The sequence below is a fragment of the Sceloporus undulatus genome, chromosome 7 (genome assembly GCF_019175285.1).
Source record: "Sceloporus undulatus isolate JIND9_A2432 ecotype Alabama chromosome 7, SceUnd_v1.1, whole genome shotgun sequence".
In the NCBI taxonomy this organism is placed as follows: Eukaryota; Metazoa; Chordata; class Lepidosauria; order Squamata; family Phrynosomatidae; genus Sceloporus; species Sceloporus undulatus.
The window spans coordinates 23,574,623-23,596,684 of record NC_056528.1 but is presented as its reverse complement, the minus strand read 5'-3'; the positions used below and the strand labels follow the sequence as shown (position 1 = coordinate 23,596,684).

Here is a 22,062-nt window from a genome sequence, read left to right as displayed (position 1 = left end):
CCTCTGGGCCTCCCAAAAAAGAGCAACACCCCTTTGGCCGGCTTCATAAGGGGCCTTGCCATGCGGTAGTGCCAGGTAGTGCCAAGGCGCAGGAGAGAAGTACGGTACCTTTTTGACACTTTGGGAAGACCTGCCTTCCTTGGGGAGGGCTGGGCATCCACAGTTGTCTGCATTGGCAGCAGGAATAGGAGTGTGTTTCCAAACCTCCTAAACACTTTGTCCTTTGCTCCTCTCCATCGGAGTCTCAGCCTCTCTTTCAGTCCCAGGAGGAAAACTTGGAGCGATCAGCCTTTTGGGGTACAGTTCCCTTTCTTTTCTTGTCTTGTCTTTTGGAGCGATGTTCTTAAATGAGCTTGTTATCCTTTTCTCTCGATCTCTCTTAGTTAGTCTAATGCTTAACAAGTCCATTTCAAACATCAAAAGAATAATTCTTGCTCAGGTACTTAATGTGTCACTGTTTTTCTTTTGCCGTTTTAATATTTTAATATGGATATGTGGGTATGATGTGTTTTAACCCCCTATGGAAATTTTCATCTCGTCCCATTGAGATACTTTTTATTCTTCGCAATGGCTTTGTACTGAAGTAAATTAGTTGTTTGCTCTCAAACTAATTTAGGTATTGCTTTATCTTAATGGAGGGTATTGTGTTACAATGGCAGAAATATTAGTTGGAGCCAACTAGAGTAAACTTATTGAATCAGCTATCAGACGGTGAGTCGACGCATTCATTTAATGGGTCCAATCTCTATTCTGAATATATAGGCTTTGGGACTTAGTCTTAATTTACTTTTTTAGCATATGGTGATTATTATCTATTTTGTGTTACAGGATCAGTAGTTGCTTTATTATTTCTTCTTCAATAAGAAAAATTAAGGAAGAAAGAGAGTGTTTGAATACTCTCCCTCTTCTGTATTTTGCTGGTTGTTTCTGGCAGCTTCTTAATTTATTTCTTTTTTTAAAAAAAGAATAGTTTTTAATATCTAAGGCAGAATTGTTTAGGGTTTCCTTTTTTTAAAGGAAGATAGATTGGAACACATACGATAAATTCTATATTCTTACATGCCATATTGTGTATAAATAAACTGCCCAATAGTAGTGTAGTAGTATAACAAAAGGTGCATCCACTCTGACTGAAAAGTTAAGAGATGTTGTCCTGGTTCTTCTTGGCTTTTTGACAATGATGTTGTGTGTCTCAGTGGTGCTTCTGACTTATAGCGACTCTAAGGCAAACCGATCACAGGGTTTTCTTGGTAAGATATTATTATTATTATTATTATTATTATTATTATTATTATTATGTGTTCAGAGGGTGTTTGCCTTTGCCTCCCACTGAGGCTGAGAGAGTGTGACTTGTGCGGAGTCCACGGCTGAGTGGGAATGCGAACCCTAGTCTCCAGAGCCATTATGTGATGCAGAAACCAACTTGGGGAGCTGGTATAAAAAGTCTCTGATCGCACCAGGAATTGATAGAAAATGTTCTCAGATAAACGACACCTATATGGATACTGGGTTGGGGCCCATGTTTTCGTTCTTCCTTTGCGTTTTCGTCTATGGATTTCCTCCATATTGTTCCTTTTACCCATTTCATGCCACAATGGTCTTGGAGATGGCTGTGGCTTAACAATGCTCCCTTTCTCTTTCTCTCTTCCTCCCCAGACCTTCCCAAAATGTCTGCCAGCGGAGGCCCCTTGGAGTCCTTCAAGGCGGAGATGCTGACCTTCAGCCTGTGGGACTATGGGGTCTTTGGCCTCATGCTCCTGGTCTCCACCAGCATCGGCCTCTTCTATGCGCTGGCCAAAGGCGGCCAGAAGACCTCCGAGGACTTCTTCACAGGTGGCCGGCAGATGTCCGCCATCCCTGTTGGCCTCTCGCTCTCGGCCAGCTTCATGTCAGCCATCCAGGTCCTGGGGGTGCCAGCCGAGGCCTATCGCTATGGCATGAAGTTCCTCTGGATGTGCCTGGGCCAGCTCCTCAACACCCTGCTGACCGCCTACCTCTTCCTCCCCGTCTTCTACCGCCTGGGACTGACCAGCACTTACGAGGTAAATGGGAGAGGGATGGCGGCACACGCCCTGCACCCTTGTAGACCAACACCACTGTCTGCCCCCAAGTCATTTGGGACCCATGGCAAGCCTCTCATGGGGGTTTCTCGGCAGGTTCCTTCAGAGGGGGTTGCCATTGCTGTCCCCTGAGGCTGAGAGAGTGTGATTTGCACAAGGCCACCCAGAATTTATATGCCTGACCCTGGTCTCCAGAGTCGTAGTCCAACACTCAAACCCCTGTCCCATGCTGGCTCTTGTATCCGTAGCTGCATAAGAGCCAAATGTGGAACCATTAATAATTTCTTAAACTGTTTTGGAAGCCTAATTCCGGGGAGAAAGGCAGAATATAATCAATTAAAGGAATCAAGAGTTGTGCCCCAATATGAGGAAGGCATCTCAGGATGCCTCTGCAAAAGTGACCCCTTCCTCCTTCTTCCCTTTCTTCATCCTTCCTCAAAACTCACCTTTTTTCCTTTTGGCACAAACCTTCTTGCAAACCTGCCAGGCTGCTTTAGCCCCTTGGGTCTTGTTTGACTGCCGCTCTGACCGCTGACCATGCTACTTGGGGACGATGGGGTTTGCAGACTATCTGCAACATCTGGAGGGTTGCATGGTTCTGTTATACCTTATAACTTTATTCTAAAGGCCGTCCAAACGCACGAACGGCGAGGTGACCTGCAGCATCTGTGGGCAGACGGCTCCACGTGCGAAAGGCGCTGGGAGTCCTATCTTTCTCCTGCTGATAATGGATGACAGGATAAGGAAATTTTTCTAGCCTATCTACAACTGAAAGAGCAAACAAGCCCTCTTTGGCCTTTCAAATCAGTCCTGCCAGACCAGATGTTGCCCAGCAAACAAATGCTGCTGATTTGGCGACTTTGATATGGTCCCCGATTGTTGCGCCAGAGAAAAAGGATTTCCCACATGGCGTGCCTCCTTTGGCTGGAGGGATCTTAGATGCCCATGCACCAGTATTTATTTTTCAAACCAATGAAGTGAGTTTGGCCTATTTGGGGTTTCTTGGCTCAGTAAGTGTCCAGAGACTGTTCTTTTATAACCATCCTGGTACTCTTCTCTGAAATGAAACTTAGGACGGTACAACCCATCGGATTTCCCATCCCTCCGTACGGCTGTGGTAGCTGGACACTGAAGAAAGCGGGAAGGAAGAGAATCAAATGTGGTGCTGGAGGAGAGACCTACAGATGCCAATGGGTCTGAGAGCAAAGCAAGGAGTGAAGATAGCTGAACGGAGGCTTCCAAGACACAGGCATATCAGTCTGGAAAAGGGACCTTGCAGTGCCTTGGAGGCTCACTGAAAGAGAGGAGTCGGTTGCATGAGTTTTTGTAGACTTGAGCCTGCAAGAAAACGGAGGCTATCGATCTTGGCCATATCATGAGAAGACAGGATTCAGCAGAAAAGGTGATAATGCTTGGAAATGTGGAAGGCAGGAGGGAAAGATGGAGGTGGATGGAGTCCATTAAAGAAGACACAGCCATGAATCTGAAAGACCTGAGCAGGATGGCTGAAGACAGGAGGACTTGGGGGTCTCTCATTCATGGGGTCCCAAGGGTCGAAGAGGACTGGAAAGCGGCTAACAACAACCAACTTGCTCAGGAATAACAACAAACGTTTGGGTCTATCCAGCTGTTGACATCCATCTCAGGTTTCCATAGAGTGCTTTGAAACTTGCTGAAGCCTGACATGGGATTCCTCACCTCATTGACCTGGAAAGGGCCACTGCTAGCCAGTCTGGCATCCAATGCGAGGCTGTTGCCCACCAGCCATATTTGCTAGTTATTATGAGCACAAGAACACAAGAAACCATCTCTGACCATTGATCTATCTAGTTCTGAATTTCTGTTTCGAATTCTTTAATGCCGTGGAGAGGAAAGCTGGTGTGGCGTAGTGGTCTGAGTGCCAGATAATGACTTTGGAGGCCAGAGTTTGATTCTTGACTTGGCCACGAAACCCACTGGGTGACTTTGGGTTGTGTCACACTCTCTCAGCCTCAGGGAGGACAAAGGAAATCCCCCTCAAAGGAAACTTGCTAAGAAACCCTATGATAAGTTTGCCTTAGGATTGCCATAAGTCGGAAACGACAACAATGAAGAACAAAAGTTTGCCAGTGTTGATAAAGCAGGCAGGATCGCCTTTCCCCTAGCAAGGCCCAAGGAGAAGGGGTTGTTGTGCTGAAATGGCCCTGACTGGAGCCACAAAACAACTCAGGGAGGAATGCTCAACTTAGTGGAAGGCACAGATAAGGGAAGCTGGCTGGAGCCGTCTGCCTAAAACCACCCGAAGTTGATAGATGCCACTAGGCAAAAACCCACCTCCGGGGCTATAGGGTTACCATGCTAATTGGACTTAAATGATTAAAATAATGAATAGTACGGGATGACAAGCCTTGTGTGACTAGGTTTTGTTAGTACGCATGCTCAAGGACGCAACCTAAGAAGTGACCCAGAGTCAATGCAGGGATAGGATGCTGTGTGATTATTACCACACTGAAATGTATAATATGCTTGTAGTTTTGATTTTCTCAGTGGAATCCACTGGGTGACTTTGGACAAGTCACATTCTCTCAGCCTCTCAGGAGGGCAAGGGCAAACCCCCTCCGAACAAATCTTGCCAAGAAAACCCCAGGAGAGGCTCACTTTAGAGTCACCATAAGTTGGAAATGACTTGAAGGCACACAACAACAACAACCAACAACAAAAGTCAGAATGACTTGAAGGCCCACAACAACAGCAGTTTGCCTGAGCCAACTAGGAAGGGCAAGATCCTGCCCCTCTTCTCCTCTTCCTCCACTGAGTAAATTGACTGCAAAGTGCTTTTGCACTTCACATTCAGTTTGCAGTAACTGAAGTAAGTGGAGGACAAAAGGGGAATGAGCAAGGAAAGAGAAACCAAGACATTTTTAAAGCAGCTGAAAAAGAAAGTGGGATGGTTGAGGATTAATTGGGACGGTCCCTCCAAATTGGGTTCGTTGGAGGCTGTGCTTTTGCATTCATAGCAGTTCCTGGGCTATTTCCAACAGCAGCTTCGTATGGACGACCTTTGAGGTTCCTTCCCACTCACTGAAAGGCAAATCCAAGGTGAAAAAGCAGCTGCTTTCCCTCTCCCATGGCCCTCAGATTTGGGCCCTTTAACTTGAGATGTGTCTCCTGGTTGCCTCTCTGAGAACAGCCAACGATGGAGTGCTGAGTTCGAGTGGCCTTTGCTTTTGTTTGGTCACTGAAGCAGGTGCCCTGGAGTGCCACCAAAGGCTTTCTAAAGAGGCGAAGCCCCACGGATGACTAGTAGTCTGGGGCAGATGACATGAGGAGCAGAGACTCTGGAGGGCTGCCGTAGGTTGACGTAGGCTGGAGCAACCGGCGAGTGGCATGGGAAAGATGATGCGGAACAAAAGCCCCTTTCCTCTTGGAGCCCTGAAGGACTTTCCACCTGACTGAAGGAGGACCCTTCATTCCCAAATGGGTCCGATTTAGGAAATAAAAATGCCTCTTATTCCATTCTCTCACACAAGAATGAGTAATTTCAAAATCTTTCTCCCTGCTGGATGTGGTTGTGTTGTTGTTTTGGGTGATCCCCCCCCCCCCAAATTTCAGGGTTTCTTATTTTGTTGGTGTTGTTGGCAAGAAACAGCAATGCCCCTCTGTCATTTGCAAACAAACCAACACACGGGGGGGGGGGGGGCAATAAAACCAGGGGCCTGCGATCTGCAAGCGTCCCAACTAGAGCCCTTGTGTCAACATGGCGGCAAACGTCCCACTGATTTAATGGACGGAAAGCCATGCATCTGATGAGGAAGACTCAGTCTATGAAAACTTGTTCTCTCCATTTGTCTCAAAAGTGCCAAGAGATCCCTTTGCATACTGACCCAAACTAACAGAGCTATGGCTTTATCCACGCGGCAGAAGTAATGCAGTTTGATGCCACTTTAGCTGCTATGGCTCCATGCTATGACATTCTGGGATCTGTAGTTTCGTGAGCCATTTAGCCTTCTCTGTCAGAGAGCTCTGGGGCCACAACAAACTACAGATCGTGGCATGGAGCCATGGCAGATAAAGTGGTGTCAAAGCAGATTATTTCTGCAGGTGCAGATGCGACCCCACCCTACAACTTCTTAACAAGGACTACAAGGCCCATCTGCCTGGCATCTTGGCACAGCGGGCAAAGGAATCCATTCCATCCTGGACAGCTGCGGCTGTGTTATTGTTTTCCTCAAAAGGAGAAGAGACAAATTCTTGGCAGAGCCTCTGCGTTCTTTCATTTTTGTCTTCATAAAGAAGAAGAAATAATTTTGCCATTTGCATCTCCACTCGAGAAAGTCAGTTCAGGACTTCTTTTCTTTTTAACGTTCTTTTCTTAACAGGAAACTTGCTTTCTGTACCGAATATTTGGCTTTCTGTGCAAAAATACCACATGTGTATATCCTGTCTTTCTCTCAGGATGGGACCCAAAGCAGCTTACAGGATAAGATTAAAACAAAATACTATTAAAATGGTAAATGACGCAAAAGTTAAAAGAAAAAACATTAAGCAGATTTGAAATTGAAGGCTTTCATTATGCAGATTGTTGTTGTGTACTTTCAAATTGTTTCTGACTTATGGTCACCCTATCATAGGGCTTTCTTGGCAAGTTTCTGCAGAGAGGTTTTGACATTGCCGGGATTCGAACCCTGGTCTCCCAGTCTCCTAGTCCAACGCCCAAACCACTACACCGCACTGGCCCATATTAAATACATAGTCCTATTAAATACCTTACGGGCACCAAATCTAGTCTGGTCTCGGAAGCAAAGCAGAGTCAGCCCTGGCTATTCCTTGGATGAGAGGCTGCCAGCAAATGCCATCTGCTGGAGGCTACATCTCAGGAGAAGGAACTGCCAAAACCACCTCTGAGGATTCCTTCCCTAAGAAAACACTACAAAATTTAAGCCAACAGGTGACTTGAAGGTGTGCACACACATTAAAATATTTTAAACAAGGTTTTGTGTGTGTATATATAATACACCTTAAGCTGCAAGATTCCTGTCTGTCCTTGTCAGGGTTTCTTGCCATTTAGGAAGCCCCTTTTCGATTGATCATTCAAATATTGCCAAATATGCTTTGCAACCCTCATTCAGACACACGATCACAAGCCATTGCTTGCTGGGTCTTGGACGCCTCTGCTTTGGCCGATGCGGATCTTGCAAGGAACCACTCTGGACAGCATCCGACCCAGAGAGCCTCTTCTTGCGTTCTTTGACAGAATCACTGAACTGGAAGGGGATCCCAAGGGTCAACTAGTCCAACCTGCTCTGCAACCTTGGCTTTCAGTTCCAACTCTGCTTCAATAGCTTGGCTTGGAGAGCTCTTCTGGTTACACTGGGCATTACTGAGAGGCCAAATCTGGGAACTTGGTCTTAGGTCAACAGAGAAGTAGCCTCTATGTATCTAAAGGGAGGGAAACCTGGTGCTTGCCAGGGCATTCAGGGGAACATCTTGAGAGCGTTTGGGCCACGGTCCGATTGCTGAAGGTGAGGATGGAGGCTCTGCCAGTTTCCCCTCCTGCGTCCTCAAGTAGTGCACAGCCTTTTTGCTGCAGAGCTCAACCTTCCACTGTTGAATAAAGCAGGGTCAACACAGTAGGGTGTTTAATGGGGGGAAACTAGTGCATGACAAAAATAAACAGAGAGGAGTGTTTGGAGGAGGAACGGAGCAGGCCGCCAGGGCAGCCTAGCTGGGTGCAAAGTCTGCCCCGTGGTTTTTGTCCAGGAATTTCAGGCCAAAGGGTTCGGAGGGCAGGGAAGCAGCTGGGTCTCTTGTTCTGGTCCCAGCATGGTCTGGTCCAGACGCTCAGGACCTTGGACCCGTTGGATTGACGCTGCGGTTCCTTGCAGGGGACAGGGATGGTGGCAGCCTTTGGACGGCTCTCCAAATATCAAAGTTAGATTTGTGCCTGGTCCAAAGCCTGTCCTGCGGTGCTCCCATCCACCAGGCAGGAAGGGACCTCCTGTTTTCCTCCAAGCTTATTCTGCAGATTCCTCTACAACACTTTTCCATTCCTCAGAGAGAGAGACAGCCTCCTGGGGACGGCGGGTGTTGGTTTTTCCATGGCCGCTTCGGAAACGCTTATGGAGGCCTGCCGATGTCTCCTCCAGAACGTGGCAGTTTGGAAGGACATTGCGTTACGTCGAGCGGCGTTTACTCCCTAGAAGCAGCACATTCCTGCTGGTGCAATGGGAAGATGGCAACCCCAAAGCCTGGGAAAGCTACTTTTAGAGAGATATTAGCTACGATAACCAAATAAATCAGGACACGGGGAAGAAAACAAATCCTTCCAGAGCTAACTCTTTCCTTTCCAACTCAGGGGGTCACCCTAGTCTTTTCCACAGTTTCAAGGTGCTTTGTCCAGTGGGGTGGGATGGAGCCATCTTCTCTGTTTTCCACAGGTGCCTGCTATGTAAAGTCTTTAGAGTCATAGAAACGGAAGGCTCCTCAAGGGCCATATAGTCCAAGCTGCTGCCATGGGTTAATAATAACCGCCTTGCTCCATTTTCTAAGTGACAACCTTTTAGATATTTAAAGATGGCTCTCATGCCCCCTCTCCCTCTTCTCCAAGCAGACCTGCCCTGCTATCCTTATTCAGGTCCTTTCCTCCAATCTTCTCTTGGCAGTACCTGGAGCTGAGATTCTCCAAGAAAGTCCGTCTCTGCGGGACAATCCAGTACGTTTTGGCCACGGTGAGTCCATTTGAGATAGGAAGCTAAAGCAGGACCTTAGTCCTCAAGGTCCCCAAGAATGGTGCAGTTTGAATGGGAAGACTGAAAACTGTGTATAGGAAACATTTCCAGGGGCAGGCATATTGGCTATTCAGCAAAACACAACCAAATCCAAAGCCCACAGAAGACCAAACCTTTGTTAGCGTTTTCCAATCACGATATTCATATACCCTGCACAAACTGGCAGGCGCTAATCTCTCCCAGCTTGACCTGGAGATGCCAGGGATCAAACTGGGAAATTTCCTCAGTTAAAACAGGCTTTGCAACTGGGTCACAAGACAGCCCTTTCTCTCAAAGCCCTTGAAGATGCTCTCCATTTTCCCTCTGTCCATACAGATGCTGTATACAGGGATTGTGATCTACGCACCAGCTTTGATCCTCAACCAAGGTACGTCCTGCTTTTGGTTGTGCAAAACGTCTGCACAATTCCGGCCCACACTTGCTCATGAGTAAGCCCATCGGGGTCCAGTGAGAGAAGTTGCTGGTGGATCCTTTTAGATGTCCAGGATGTAGACACTGGCTCTGAATAAATGCCCATTGAACTCAGAATAGTTTAATCAAACCTTTATCGTCATATATTGCCTACTAAAACTGAAATCTAATTCTATTCGCTTTTCTTCTAGTGACCGGGCTGGATATCTGGGCTTCTCTCCTCTCTACTGGTGTCATCTGCACATTTTATACCACCATTGTGAGTATATTTTGGGTTCTTCCTCTTCTAGGAATATAAAAAGGCACAACACAAAAGGAAAGGCAGCTGGGGAGGGAAGAGGAAAACACTCAAACTCAGGGACATGTTCTCGGTTGATGGAGTCCCTCAGATTCTGTGTAGCTTTTGAGGGAGAAGCAAACGTGACTAAAGTGATCCTAAGCATAGATTCAGAACCACAGACTCCAGAGAGGTAGACTGCTCCCGTAATGGAGGATCCTTTGACAGCGGCCCACGAGGCAAACTCCCCATCCTTTCTGCTGAACCTCTGTTACTCAGACTCTCTTTACCTGTCTTTCAGGGCGGGATGAAGGCTGTCGTCTGGACGGACGTCTTCCAGGTTTTCGTCATGCTCTCTGGCTTTGTGGCCATCTTGGTCCAAGGGACGCTCATGGCCGGAGGGCCGGGCCAGGTTCTGGCCATCGCCCAAAACAGCTCCAGGATCAACCTGGCCGAGTACGTTGCTGTGGGTTTATTCTTTGCTTTGTCTCCCTTGACCCTTCCTATAGCATCCAGCGAGTTTCCATTACACAGCCATCGCTGAGAGGTTTGGAGCCAGAGTTTTTTGGGTGGGGAAAGTAACTACCAATCCCATAATCCTCCCATGCTGGCTACTGGAAGTTCAAAGCAAAGTTGCCCTCCAAACGTCTAATGGGAGACTTGTGAGATCTGGTGACAACCCTGTAAGGCAGGACAAAGAGATCCTGGTCTCTTGCCATTTTAACACATTGGTTTCAAGGATCGTGGGGCGGAAGGGATTTCAAGGGCCTCTGCTTTAAATAGATAACTGCATTTTAACAAGAACTACTTCTAGGCTTTTGCTTAAAAAGTGGGAAGGGAAGGGAGGAATTTAATGATAGCACCTTTAAGACTAACTGGTTTTTATTTTCACTTAGGTCTCTGCATGTGCTTTTATCTGTATTTTTCCCCCACTTTTTGCAAATAATAGTAATAGTGTGATAGGTATTATGGGAGCAACCCTGTTTGACTGACATGATATCTGAATGATCTCTTTTCTCCCTCTCTGTCTTTCTGTCTTCCCTGCACAAAATCCTTGCAGCTTCAACCCGGATCCGCGCAGCCGCTACACCTTCTGGACCTTCGTTTTTGGCGGGACGCTGGTCTGGCTTTCCATGTATGGCGTGAACCAGGCCCAGGTCCAGCGCTATGTGGCTTGCAAGACCGAGAAAGAAGCCAAGCTGTGAGTCGGGCAGAGAGAAGCCGGGCATGTGTGTATGTGCGCCTTCTTTTGTACAGTGTTGTGCCAAATGTGTGCCTTCAAGTCATTTCCAACTTACGGTGGCCTTGAGGCGAACCTGTTGTGGGGTTTTCTTTGCAAAACTTGTTCAGACGAGGAAGTTTTAAAAAACGGAACATTGACCAACCTTGGTCAACCCAGGCCCAGTCCAGACCAGCCCAGAAATGGCTGCAAACAGCCCTGCAAAAAGAGATGAAAGGAGAGGCACAGATCGGCCAGGGAAAGCCAAGGTGCTTTAGGGTCGTGCCTTTTGTTTTGTTCTTAATCAGTGGCCAGGTCTGTCTTTTTCTTCTCTTCCTTCACTCTTTTCTTTTGGTTATCTGGGCGGCTGCGCCAGAGCGGCAGGGAGACACGCCAGACCAGCCGGGCTCCTTGGGTTTTCCCATCCCTCCACCTGAGCCTATAGACTTAAGCCATGTTCCTCGCTGACCCTGATAACCCCCAGCCCTGTGAGGAGAGTTTTCCTTCCCCACCCTGAGCCCTGGGGCCAAGCGCTATCGGCACCAGACTGGGTTTGGCCGGCAGCTCCGTCTTACGGAATGGCGCAGAGGGACCTTGGGGCAAGAACCCACAGGTCCCTCTGCGCCATTCTGGGGCAGGAACCCACATCTGCAAAGGAGCCAGCATCGTGGCATGGTTTGAGCGTTGGAATACGACTCTGGAGACCAGGGTATGACTCCCATCTTGGCCATGAAACTCACTGGGTGACTGTGGGCAAGTCATACTCTCTCGGCCTCAGAGAAGACAAAGGCAAATCCCTCTGAACAAAGAAAGCCTTTGTCTCATTCAGCTCAGCAGGGAATGGGAACAGAGACCCAGGAGACTCTAGGGGAAATTAAAGGGATCCCCTGGGGATAAGGGCCAAGAACAGGGTGGCTGTATGGCAGCTTAGACCCCAGGGATCATCACAAACCCACTCACCCTTCCTCTTCCACTCCTCTCCAGAGCTCTCCTGGTCAACCAGCTGGGCCTCTTTGTCATCGTCTCCTCCGCCGTGGGTTGTGGCATTGTGATGTTTGCGCTCTACAAGGACTGCGACCCTCTCCTGGCCGGATACATCTCTGCGCCTGACCAGGTAGTTTTCCCTGGGGGGCTCTGTGGGGACAAGCCCTGTTTTACTGGCCAGAGGTTGAGGCAGTTGGGGAAAAGAAATAAGTTTTGGGGCAGGATAAGAAATAGTTTAAGGTGGAGAAGCGGCAAGAGATCAAGGTGAAGAAATGGGAGCAACAACACATGTTGTTGTGTGCCTTCAAGGCAACCCTAAGGCGAACCCATCGTGGGGTGTTTTATTTTGGCCAAGAGTTGTTTGGAGGTTTGCCATTGCCTTCCCCAGAGTCTGAGAGAGTGTTACTTTCCCAAGGTCACCCATGGACAAGCAGGGAATCGAACCCTGGTCCCCAGAATTGTAGTCGGGTACAGACCGCTGCACCACGCTTGCTATCATGGCCAACATACAGAAACTGAATTATTTTCTCCTTCTCCTTTTTCTAATACCCTTCCCTGCAGTACATGCCATACTTGGTCTTGGACATCTTTGAGAGGTATCCCGGGGTTCCTGGCCTCTTCCTGGCATGTGCCTACAGTGGGACCCTCAGGTCAGTGCAAACGCCATTCATCCCTCCACCCGCCACCCATCCCTGCAGAGTAGGCACTTGGGCGAGTCTATGTCTCCTGTCCAGATCAGAATAAAAATGAACTCCAGCCCTATTTCATTTCTCCTGTGGTTGGAGCTGCTCCTCCAGGAACCTCAGCTGTCCTGATAGAAAGTCAGAGTCTGGCTCCGTTTTGGCCGCACTGACCAGCAGCCGTGGCTCCCTAGTTTCCCCTCCCATCTCCTTTCCCTGGAGCTGATGCTGGTCATTGGACCCAGGACTCCTTTTGCATGCAAGCCAGCAGCTCTGTCAGTGACCTATACACTTCCACCCTTCCTAGACCTCATGGTTCTGAATCAAAAGGGTGTCTTGGACAGGAAGCTGCCTCACAGGTATCTCAGCTATTAATTGGCAGTCACACCTCACCAGGGCTTCCTATGAGCATGGGTCCCAGTCCTGCTTGGAGAAGACATCCTGCCTTCCTCAGCAGGGCCTGCCGTGGGGGTGACCCTCGAGGGCCATTACTGACCAGTATGTGGCCTTCCTTCTCCTTGCAGCACGGCATCCACCAGCATCAACGCCATGGCCGCCGTCACGGTGGAGGACCTGATCAAGCCCAACCTCCCCAACCTCTCTCCCCGGAAACTCACCCTCATCTCCAAGGGCCTCTGTGAGTACTGAGTTCAATTGGACCGCATTTGCAAAACAAAAGGAATGGGAAATAACTAACTTCCTGAAACTTTGGCCAGTCCTTCCACCAGTCTACTTTCCCCTAACAATGACCACCAGCATATAAATCAGTCCTAAATCCAGCTTGAAAGTCCAAAGGCCATGTGAATTGTTCTAGTCTTAGACCCTCATTGGGACCTGATTTCCCTGGGGAGACTGATGGAGTCAGAAGGGGGTTTCCGCAGGATATGTGTCCCAACCCCATTAATGCAGATGCCCACTGCCAAAATGTCCAGGAGTCCCACTATAACCAAAGGGCAGCTGCCAAGAAGGCCTCACCTTGGGTGCTCACCAACCTGACATGCAACAGGGCCTCCGCTGGGCATCTCCAGTTCTGGACAGGCTCCAGACTCCTGTTCTCAAACCATTTAGGACACTGTGCATCAAAAACGCCCTCTGTTCCCAGCTGAGAAAGGAAATAAATGGCATCTTTTCTGCTTCTCCTAGCACTGATCTATGGCACGTCATGCATCACAGTTGCGGCTTTGTCGTCCTTGCTAGGCGGAGGAGTGCTCCAGGTAAGGCTCTTCTGGGTGAAGGGATTGTGCCAAGGAGGACCTCCCTCCCAATTCCTTCTTTAAAGGGAGAAGCACACAGCTGGTTTTATTCCCATTGTTTTGTTTTCAGCCTTGTTCTGCCTTGCTATGGGAACTGGCTATTGGGGAGACAAACTGGGGGTATTTTCCTTCCAGCAAGAACTGTGACACCCCAAAGAAATCCCACTCCTTTGCCCAGTTTGGCAGGGAGAGCCCCAATTAATTTCCAACTGCTTTTTGTAATGCCCTGGTTTCTCTCTCTTCCTCCCACTTTCCCCCTCCTTGGTCCTCAGTTCACTTTAAAGTCTGAAAATGAATTTCAAAGTGAAAAGACGCTTTGCGCTCCATTAAGGGCCAGGCTCTTACCCTTCCCTGCCGCAGCCTCCTGGCTTCTCTGCTCCTCCTCATTAGAAACCTTTGCCCTCTTGACCACTCTGTGATGTTGTTTGGCCACAGAAAAGTCCTGGGTTTCCATCTGGGAAATGCTCCCTAAAAAGCCTCCTCCTGCAGAGAGTGAGACAATGGCAATCATTCACATTCTCCCCTTTTTGTGGGATCTGTGTTTCTAAAGTGAAGCTTTCAGTTATTGCAATGGTAGGAATCTGGGCATTAAAGGAAACTATCAATAAATTTGTGTGTAGTTTGGGTGGGCCACCAGAGCTCTCTGGCAGAGAAGGCTAAACGTCTCACAAAACCACAATTCCCAGAATTCCAGACAGCATTTAGCCATGGCGATTAAAGGGGTGTCCAAATCAATTTTTTTAATTTGTACACCGCTTTGATCATCACAGAAAAGCGGTTTATAAATAAAAACTATTATTATTATTACAGTAATTGCTTCTGCAGTGTGGAGGCAGCCTTTGCCACTTTGAATGCAGGGCAATTTCCTTCTTCACCGGTTTTGGTTTCTGTGCCAAAGCCACGCAGTTTCTGAGAAGCGACATAGTTTTCTGGGCAAGCTGTGCAACTTTTGTACAGAAGCTGCACAGTTCCCTGTCATTGCAGGGGAAGCTATGGAGCAAAAACCTGTTTTGTTGTTCTCGATACATGGAACAACAAAACTGGAATTGGAAAAATCAACATTTACATCCCTGCGCCCAAACTACGCTTCTCCCCTTTCTGAGATTTATGCGTAATTAAACCCAATAGGCCTGGAAGTTATAGTGATAAAATCGGCAACATTTCACTCTCTCTCTCTGCATGTTAGGGATGAGGCAGCGCAGGTGAGTTTCAAGGGAAACAGCAATGCTTTGTGGGTTCTTATCATGTCTCCAAGGGCTGCCCCACGTGCATCGCATTGCAATAGTCAAAGCTGGAATTTCCCAGCGCAGCCGCTGCCACCGCCCCATTACTATCTCTGGGTGTAACTGGGGAACAGAATGCAGCCGGTAATGAGGCACGGATTCTCATGCTTGGCCCATTCTTATCTCTTTGGTCTTTTGACCAAGAGGTTCTCCACCCGTCTTTGAAAGAGGAGCAAAATCTTAACTTGTGCACACAGAGGAAGAACCATCTTAACTTCAACACACAGAAGAATCTTAAGAATCATCACCTTAACTTATGCAAACAGAAGAAGCTCAACTGACACGCATAGCAAGACTTTACTTCTGCATGAATGGGGGGGGGAGTCTCTTATCAATCTGTATTGCACCCCAAAATCCTCTCCTCCTGGGCAGCTCATTGCCACTGTCAAATCTGGGCAGCTAATTAATGCAGATGGCACGCTCCTTTCTCTCACCACATTTCAGTGGGGTGCACCTAGTGGCTTTAGGATGCATTTTATTTCATTTTTCTTGTTTGTTTAAAGTATTGTTTTATCCACTCTTGAGCTGCAAAGGCTCCTGATTTATTTCAAACAAGCAAGAAAACCTAAACCCCAAGGCTCCTTGTTGTACTTTAGTATAAAACCCAAAAAAGACCAGGAACAAAATCTGTCTGGATGATGGGTTCTCTTCTCTAGCTAAATGCACTTGGCTGCCTAAGCTTTTCCCCATAGGACTTTGGGTTCCCAGAGTGCCATGTGGTGTGCCTTGGGGGGCTTATTCCTCTCTCCTCCACCCCATTAAATGGGCATCTTCTTTCCCTCTTTGTGCTTCTGTCTCTGTGCCAGGGCTCCTTCACCGTCATGGGGGTCATCAGTGGTCCGCTCCTGGGCGCCTTCATCTTGGGGATGTTCGTTCCCATTTGCAACACGGTGGTAAGTCCCAAGTGTTGTATGTTTGTGTGCTGTCAGGGAGAGAGGTTGATGTCCCTATGAACTGGAAAAATGAATGTGGCCGTTTGCAAAATAATTGCAAGGAACACCGCACAAATGCACGCAAGGAGGAGGTCAGGGCGAGCGGGAAAGTGAAGCAGCCGCCTCAGTGAGAAATCCAGAGCATTCTTGGCAGTGATGGAAGCAGAGCCTGAAAATTACTCTTGGGGATGACAACTCTCATGCTCCAAGTGCTCTTTTGCCATAGTTGTGGAATTGCCAGTGCAGCTGCTGGATTTTGCATCAGAATGGAGGGAAGTGCCATTTTGTCCTTAGCCTCTGGTGGCTCAATGTTTTGCGTCATTTCCTAGATAAGGGCTAGGAACCTCCCCATAGGATACGCAATTCCCTAAAATGGCACATTTTTTACATACATAAGAAACGGTCCATTCCTTCACTTCCATGCCCTCCAACTGTCCCCATTTGACAGGGAAAGTCCCAGTTAATCATCTGCCATCCAACTTTCCACACTGCTTTAAAATGTCCTGGTTTCTTCTCCCCTCCTGCTTTTCCCTTACTTAAACTGCCTGGGTTTTCCCTAAGTAGATGCCTATATCAAATAACTGATATTGCTATTCTTACTTAAATTGCTCCAAACTGAGTGCAAAGTCCAAAAGTCATTCATGCTCAATTAACAGAAGATGGAGTTTCTTGCCCTTCCCAGTCAGCTGAGGCAAAAGCAAATGGCTGCAGAGTCTCCCAGCTCTTCCTTGCAAATAACATTGGTCATCTTGACCGCATCCTGGGGTGGCTTGGCCACACATGTCCTGGCTTTTCATTGTGAAGGGTTAGCCGCGTGGGACTCCTATGCTGTTGGTGAGGACTTCAGCCTGGTCCTTGTCTTCCAGGGGGTGTTTTGTGGTCTGGGGGCCGGCTTTGCCCTCTCCTTCTGGGTAGCCGTCGGGGGCACCCTCTACCCACCCAGCGCTGCCATTATGGGCGTCCTCCCATCCTACGGAAACTTCTGCCCCTTGTTCAACGCCTCCGAGGGGGTGAACGGCACTATCGTGTTCGGACCGCTGCCCCCACCGGACGTCTCAGGTGCCTCAGAGAGGTGAGATGGGGAAAGGAGGTGCTGGGGGAATCCTGCCCCTCGTTTTGCTATGAAAGATGTGACATTTTTAAAATATGAACCAAACTGATCCACAAACTGGAAGCCATTCATCCTTCGGTGTTTGTGATACATGGATTATTTTCAAAAATTCTTGAGGGGAAAAATGCAGATATCACTATGTTTGCTTTAGGGTAAATAGTATGCCCAAGGCAATATATTAGGGGAATGTGCTCAGAAAACATGCACAGTTTTGGAGAATTTGACTCGCGCACCAGGAAACGTCTTCATAAGTTCAGATAGAGAAAAAACTAGAGGTTTTTTTAACCTATCCACTGCAGAAGAAAAGGGAGATGGACAGGTTTTTGAATCTCTCCTTGAAGACAACGCAGTGTGCCTCTGTAATAAATGGTGGGGGGCTTAGAGGTGCAACTGGAAGGCTCTTGCAGCTTTTCTGGGGCACCCCCTCAGTTCTGTGCAGCCTTGGCCAGGAGCCCTTCCTGTGCCAGCTTGCGACATCACTTCCTTTGCAGGTCCGCCATGGCTGACGACTTCTATGCTATCTCCTACCTCTACTATGGTGCCCTGGGGACCCTCACAACCATCGTCTTTGGGGTCCTAGCCAGCTGCCTGAAAGGTAACCATAGACGCCAATTCAGGAGGGACCCATCACAGATTTTTGAAACCCACTGAATCGGGTTCATCCCAAGATCTTATCATAATCTTATAATAATATTATCCCTAAGAATCTGGGCATCAGGAAGGCATCACTGCATCAAAGAGTGTCCAATGAGTATCACTTTGGGGGGTAATCATGCTCTTGCAAGCCTATCCATGGGGAAGGAGGTCTTGTGCCCACAAAAAATGCTGGAGGGCAAAAGGAGTGCTTTCACAGATGTGCTTTTTTGGATCACCATTTTGCAAGTAGGCTGCCATCTCTCATGCTCCACGCAGGCGCCTTTCCTCACTTAATGGGATTTTTTTTTCTTGGTCTGTCTGAATTTCAGGGCCTTCCAAGAGGAGCACAACGCGTCCTGGCGTTTTGTGGTGGGACGTCATGAAGCAGACCTCCTCTGTTTCCCCAGAGGGGCTGAGACAGCTCTTGGACAAGGTGCGGCAGGGACTTTCGGGGAGAAGGATTGGGGGGTGGGGTTCCTGGATGAACAAAATGGAAGGCCAAAGGCCACCTCATCCATGCTCACTACCTTGAGTCCAGGGGAGGAAGCTGGAGATGAGCCCAAACCAATGGAGTCATTGGTCCCAAGAGTCAGTTAGTCCAGCCCCTTGATGCCCTTTGACGGTTGGTGTCGCCAGGCCGTTCTGCCATCCCTGGCAATATGTTTATGGGAACCTGGCGGACTGAGAGCCTCCCGTTTGGGGGCAAGAACATGGATGGCATTGCCATTAACACCTCCTGTTCCTCCATTTTTGTTCCCCCAGAACCCTGGAGGCTCCCCTGAACTGCCGATGAAGAAGGCCTTCGGTCCTGTCTCCCTTGTTCCAGCCAAGTTTCCAGTGGAGGAGAAGACCTTGCTGGGGAAAGAAGAGGCGGCCGTGAGCAAGGGTTCGGAGGAGTTCGTCTGTGCATGCACCACTTTGGACCACAGCTGTTTCCAGCTCCTCAGAGAGACAGATGTGTAGCATGGAGGAGTCTGTGGGTCATTCATGCGTCTTGACCAGTGCCACATGGGAAGGGGGGTGTTAAAGGGCAAAGACAGCTGACCTGAGGCTGGCAGACGTCCATTGAGGTGTACCCCCAGCCCTGGTGAATTTTGGGAAGGTGGGCGGCACGTCTGGCACTGACATTCAGCCAAGGTGCGCCAGAAGAAGTCCAGAAGGGCATGGACCCTTTGGAGGCTCTGCTCTGGAGGAAAAGAGGGGAAGGAAAACCAGTTGGAAACTGGGCAGCCCCAAAGACAAAGCGACTTGACTCAAACCCCTTTCTCCTCCTTTATCTTGCCCACCAAAGATGATGCCTGGAAACGGATCCCGAGGGAGTGGGATCACATGTGCCCCCCACAATCTGTGCCCCCCCAATCGTCTAAAAAGGGGCACCATTGCCATTGGTTTGAAAGGCCATGGCGTTCCCTCAAAGGATTCTGGGTATGGTTGTGGGGCAAGGGGCTGAATAGCTTGGACATCTCTAAGAGAGCTTTTCCCATCCCGGCCCAAATGTTTTAGATTCTCTATCCCATCAGCCCCGGCCAACAGTCATTGTGGAAGTTGAATACAGATTGTTATGATTTCAGGGGACAAAGTTACTCGAGGCTTCAGTCACTGCAGCTGTTAAGTAAATACCATTTTGGGGAAGGATCTCTGCACTTGTTGGAATGCTTGTGTTTAGAACTGGCTTTGGTTTTGCGGGGTTTTTAAAAAGCGACTTCTGGGAATGGGCAAGATGGGCCAAAACTACATGCGAAGGGTCCCAGTTCCCTCCCCAATCAATCCCCCAAATGTGTGCGTGTGTTTTAAAACACTTCGTTGCTTTCTTGTTGCTTAAAAATAACCAGTTACGGTATTCAAAATAACATCCTCTAGTTACTTAAAAAATAATAAATGCCAGAATGCTACAAGCCACTGATCTGCAACACAAATCCTGTTGAAACAGTAAGGCTGTTTCTGTAAACTATAAATCTATATACTGTTGCTGTTCCCTGTAACTGCAAGGTATACAGCCTCCTGTGACTGTAAAAGGGACTGAAAGTGGGCTAGGGGATTCAGAGAGCGGTTGGCTCCAAAAAGTAACAGCCCAAAGTTCTGGTTACAAATAACTCATTTTGCAACTAGTTCAATCCACAGAGCTCTGATTAAAAGAGCATAATACTGTAATGTATAAAAATCCTCTGTGTCTCAACTCTGGAGATCAGCTGCAAATCCCACAGAATGGCACTGGGTTCTAGGCCTTCTGTTCCTCTGCTGTCTGAGGGTTATGGGATTTGTAGTCCAGGGATGTCTGGAGGGAAGCAGGTTGGGGGAAAGGGTCTTCTGGACTCACAGAGCAACCTCAGTCTTCATTTTCCTCCTCATTACTATGTTTAGAGGCTGTTTTGTTATGTTTTTTTGCTGTAAGGCTGTTAACCCTCTTTCGGGGGGTATTTTTTTAAAATAAATAAATAAAACCCCATCCGTTTCCATCCAGTTCTGCCAAGAAATACAACTGCTAGTAGCTCTGCTTTCTTTTCAAAAACAAATGTGCACACAAGCACAAAACTCGTGGTGTTGTTTTGCTCCAATACATCTCCTCCCAGGGAGCTCCTATGCCTGCAAATCTCATACACTTTGGATCATGGGGAGAACGGTTATATAGCGGCCGGTTCATTTCCAACAACGTGAAGATCTGGATCTCTGAGAATCCAATTCAAGATCCGGTCAGATCAGGCAACGTTCAAATTGATCTGGGCTGAATGGAGCTGCTTTACTTTATCAGGGCTTGAATCTTATACAGTAATGGCCCATCTCTGTCCACCATAGCGCAACCTTTGGAGGCAAAAGGCAGAAAGTCCTTCCCTGACAGAGGCCAAAATGGAGGAATTCATTATTGACTTCCACTTTGGGGTTTACATGGAGGGACCCCCAAGTGCTGCAAACCCCCCCCCCCCCGTGTGCCCAACTTGGCTTCTTCGTTCAAATGGAGGAGGACCAGGGGCATCTCTCTTTGGTGGGTATTTCCCGATTTCCCCATTATCTGCTTTGGAAAAGAGACAAGATGCTGGATCATTAATTTATCCCGAAGCTTTCTTTCATGACCTTCTTCCCCGTTGCTCAAGAATGGATAGATCGATTAGCAGGAAAAGAAAGGTTAGGAAGGAACTGCAGTGACTCAGGCTCAGGAAGGAAAGAAGTCCTCCTGAATTAACTGGAGCTCTTGGCTGCCATCTTACGTTCTTTCCTATGGGACTCGATGGGAGCTAGGAATGTGCTCTATGATGCCAGTCTTGCACTGCAATAACCATCCATTTACATCAAGAATAAGCGCTGGTACTAGGATTTATTCCCCAGTTAGCATCAGTATGCCCTTGGGACTCCTCCAACCCTACAATCCTGTTCCCAATTCTTCCTTAGGGAGGAAAACACCTTTCTGGCTTCTGTTGAGGGCTGGCAGATGGAAAAGATAAGTTCATCAGGCATTTTAATGACCAGGAACAAGACAAGACAGAATCGGAGACTTGGAATTGGCCACGAGGGCCACGCAGGGGCTTCGCACGGTTAAAGCCTCCACACATCTGACGGTGTGTTTGTGTCTTGGACAAAGCCAGGAATGCAAACCAGCTTCTTTCATCTCTCCAGTGCAGAAAGATGGATGGGAACTTCCCCCATTAACCCAAACGGAAGGGGATCCTGGCCAGCTGGCGCCCTCCGGTGGCCACTGCGGAATTTTGCATCTCCTTCCGGCATCCGGTCTCTTTTTTGGATCTTGTTGCCAGCAGCCACCAAATAAAGGTCCATCCTCTCAGGTTTCCCATCACAGCGGCTTAAAAGGCCTCAGAGCAGCAGTTGCAAAAGCAAGTGTTTTCAGAGAAAATGAACATGTCCCATCATACACGTTTTAAATACATTGGGAGATTTAGCTATGAGATACATGCACCTTGGACTCTGCTGGAAAAGGAGCATAGGGCCTCCTTGGCCTTTGCAAAAGGAACTACTTTGGGGAAATTTTAACACTGACCTAATTGTACGCTGCCCTGAGACGTTTGGATACAAGGAACAGGTTTTGGGGGGCATATTGGGATGCTTGCCTGCTGTTCCATCCTCTCCTCTCCGTCTTGAAAAATTTAATATGGAGGCCAGACTCCAATCTAACAGTAGCAAGGCCAAACGAAGGTTTACAGATATATTCAATGAAATGTCCACAGTAAGATCTCAGTGAGGACTGAGGAAGGCCTGGAATATCTTAAGACGGGGGAAATGTTGGGAAAGGAGTGGCAGGGAACATGAAGTGGAGCATCCCTGAACCCCCTTTTGTTTCAAGGGTCAAATATTGCTGCTGCTGCTGCCAGTTCATGTTTTAACTTCTTTTTTGGAGTGTGGGGGATTTAATGTGCTGCTGAATCATTGAGAGGCAGAGACCCTTGAAGGCTCTGGGGTCCTGCCCTTTGCCACAAGACTTGCCTTGTGAATGCACACCTG

General features: G+C 48.2%; 1 protein-coding gene across 1 annotated transcript; it reads left to right on the top strand.

Moving 5' to 3' along the window:
• The first annotated feature begins 227 nt into the window (after positions 1-227).
• SLC5A5 (solute carrier family 5 member 5) lies at positions 228-20,062 on the top strand. Its single transcript, XM_042480508.1, has 16 exons — positions 228-297; positions 1,657-2,042; positions 8,702-8,767; positions 9,143-9,194; positions 9,430-9,497; positions 9,817-9,971; positions 10,576-10,716; positions 11,719-11,848; positions 12,280-12,368; positions 12,923-13,035; positions 13,542-13,612; positions 15,741-15,827; positions 16,733-16,938; positions 17,469-17,572; positions 17,943-18,046; positions 18,376-20,062. The coding sequence occupies exons 2-16, from the start codon at positions 1,668-1,670 to the stop codon at positions 18,574-18,576; spliced, it is 1,962 nt and encodes a 653-aa protein (XP_042336442.1). The 5' UTR covers positions 228-297; positions 1,657-1,667; the 3' UTR covers positions 18,577-20,062.
• Positions 20,063-22,062: the final 2,000 nt, after the last annotated feature.

Bases quoted from the DNA above. Each gene is read 5' to 3' on its own strand.
- SLC5A5 (XM_042480508.1), top strand. From the start codon at position 1,668: ATGTCTGCCAGCGGAGGCCCCTTGGAGTCCTTCAAGGCGGAGATGCTG. The intron at 11,849-12,279 runs GTAGTTTTCCCT...CCTTCCCTGCAG, and splicing joins ACATCTCTGCGCCTGACCAG to TACATGCCATACTTGGTCTT. The intron at 12,369-12,922 runs GTCAGTGCAAAC...TTCTCCTTGCAG, and splicing joins GCCTACAGTGGGACCCTCAG to CACGGCATCCACCAGCATCA.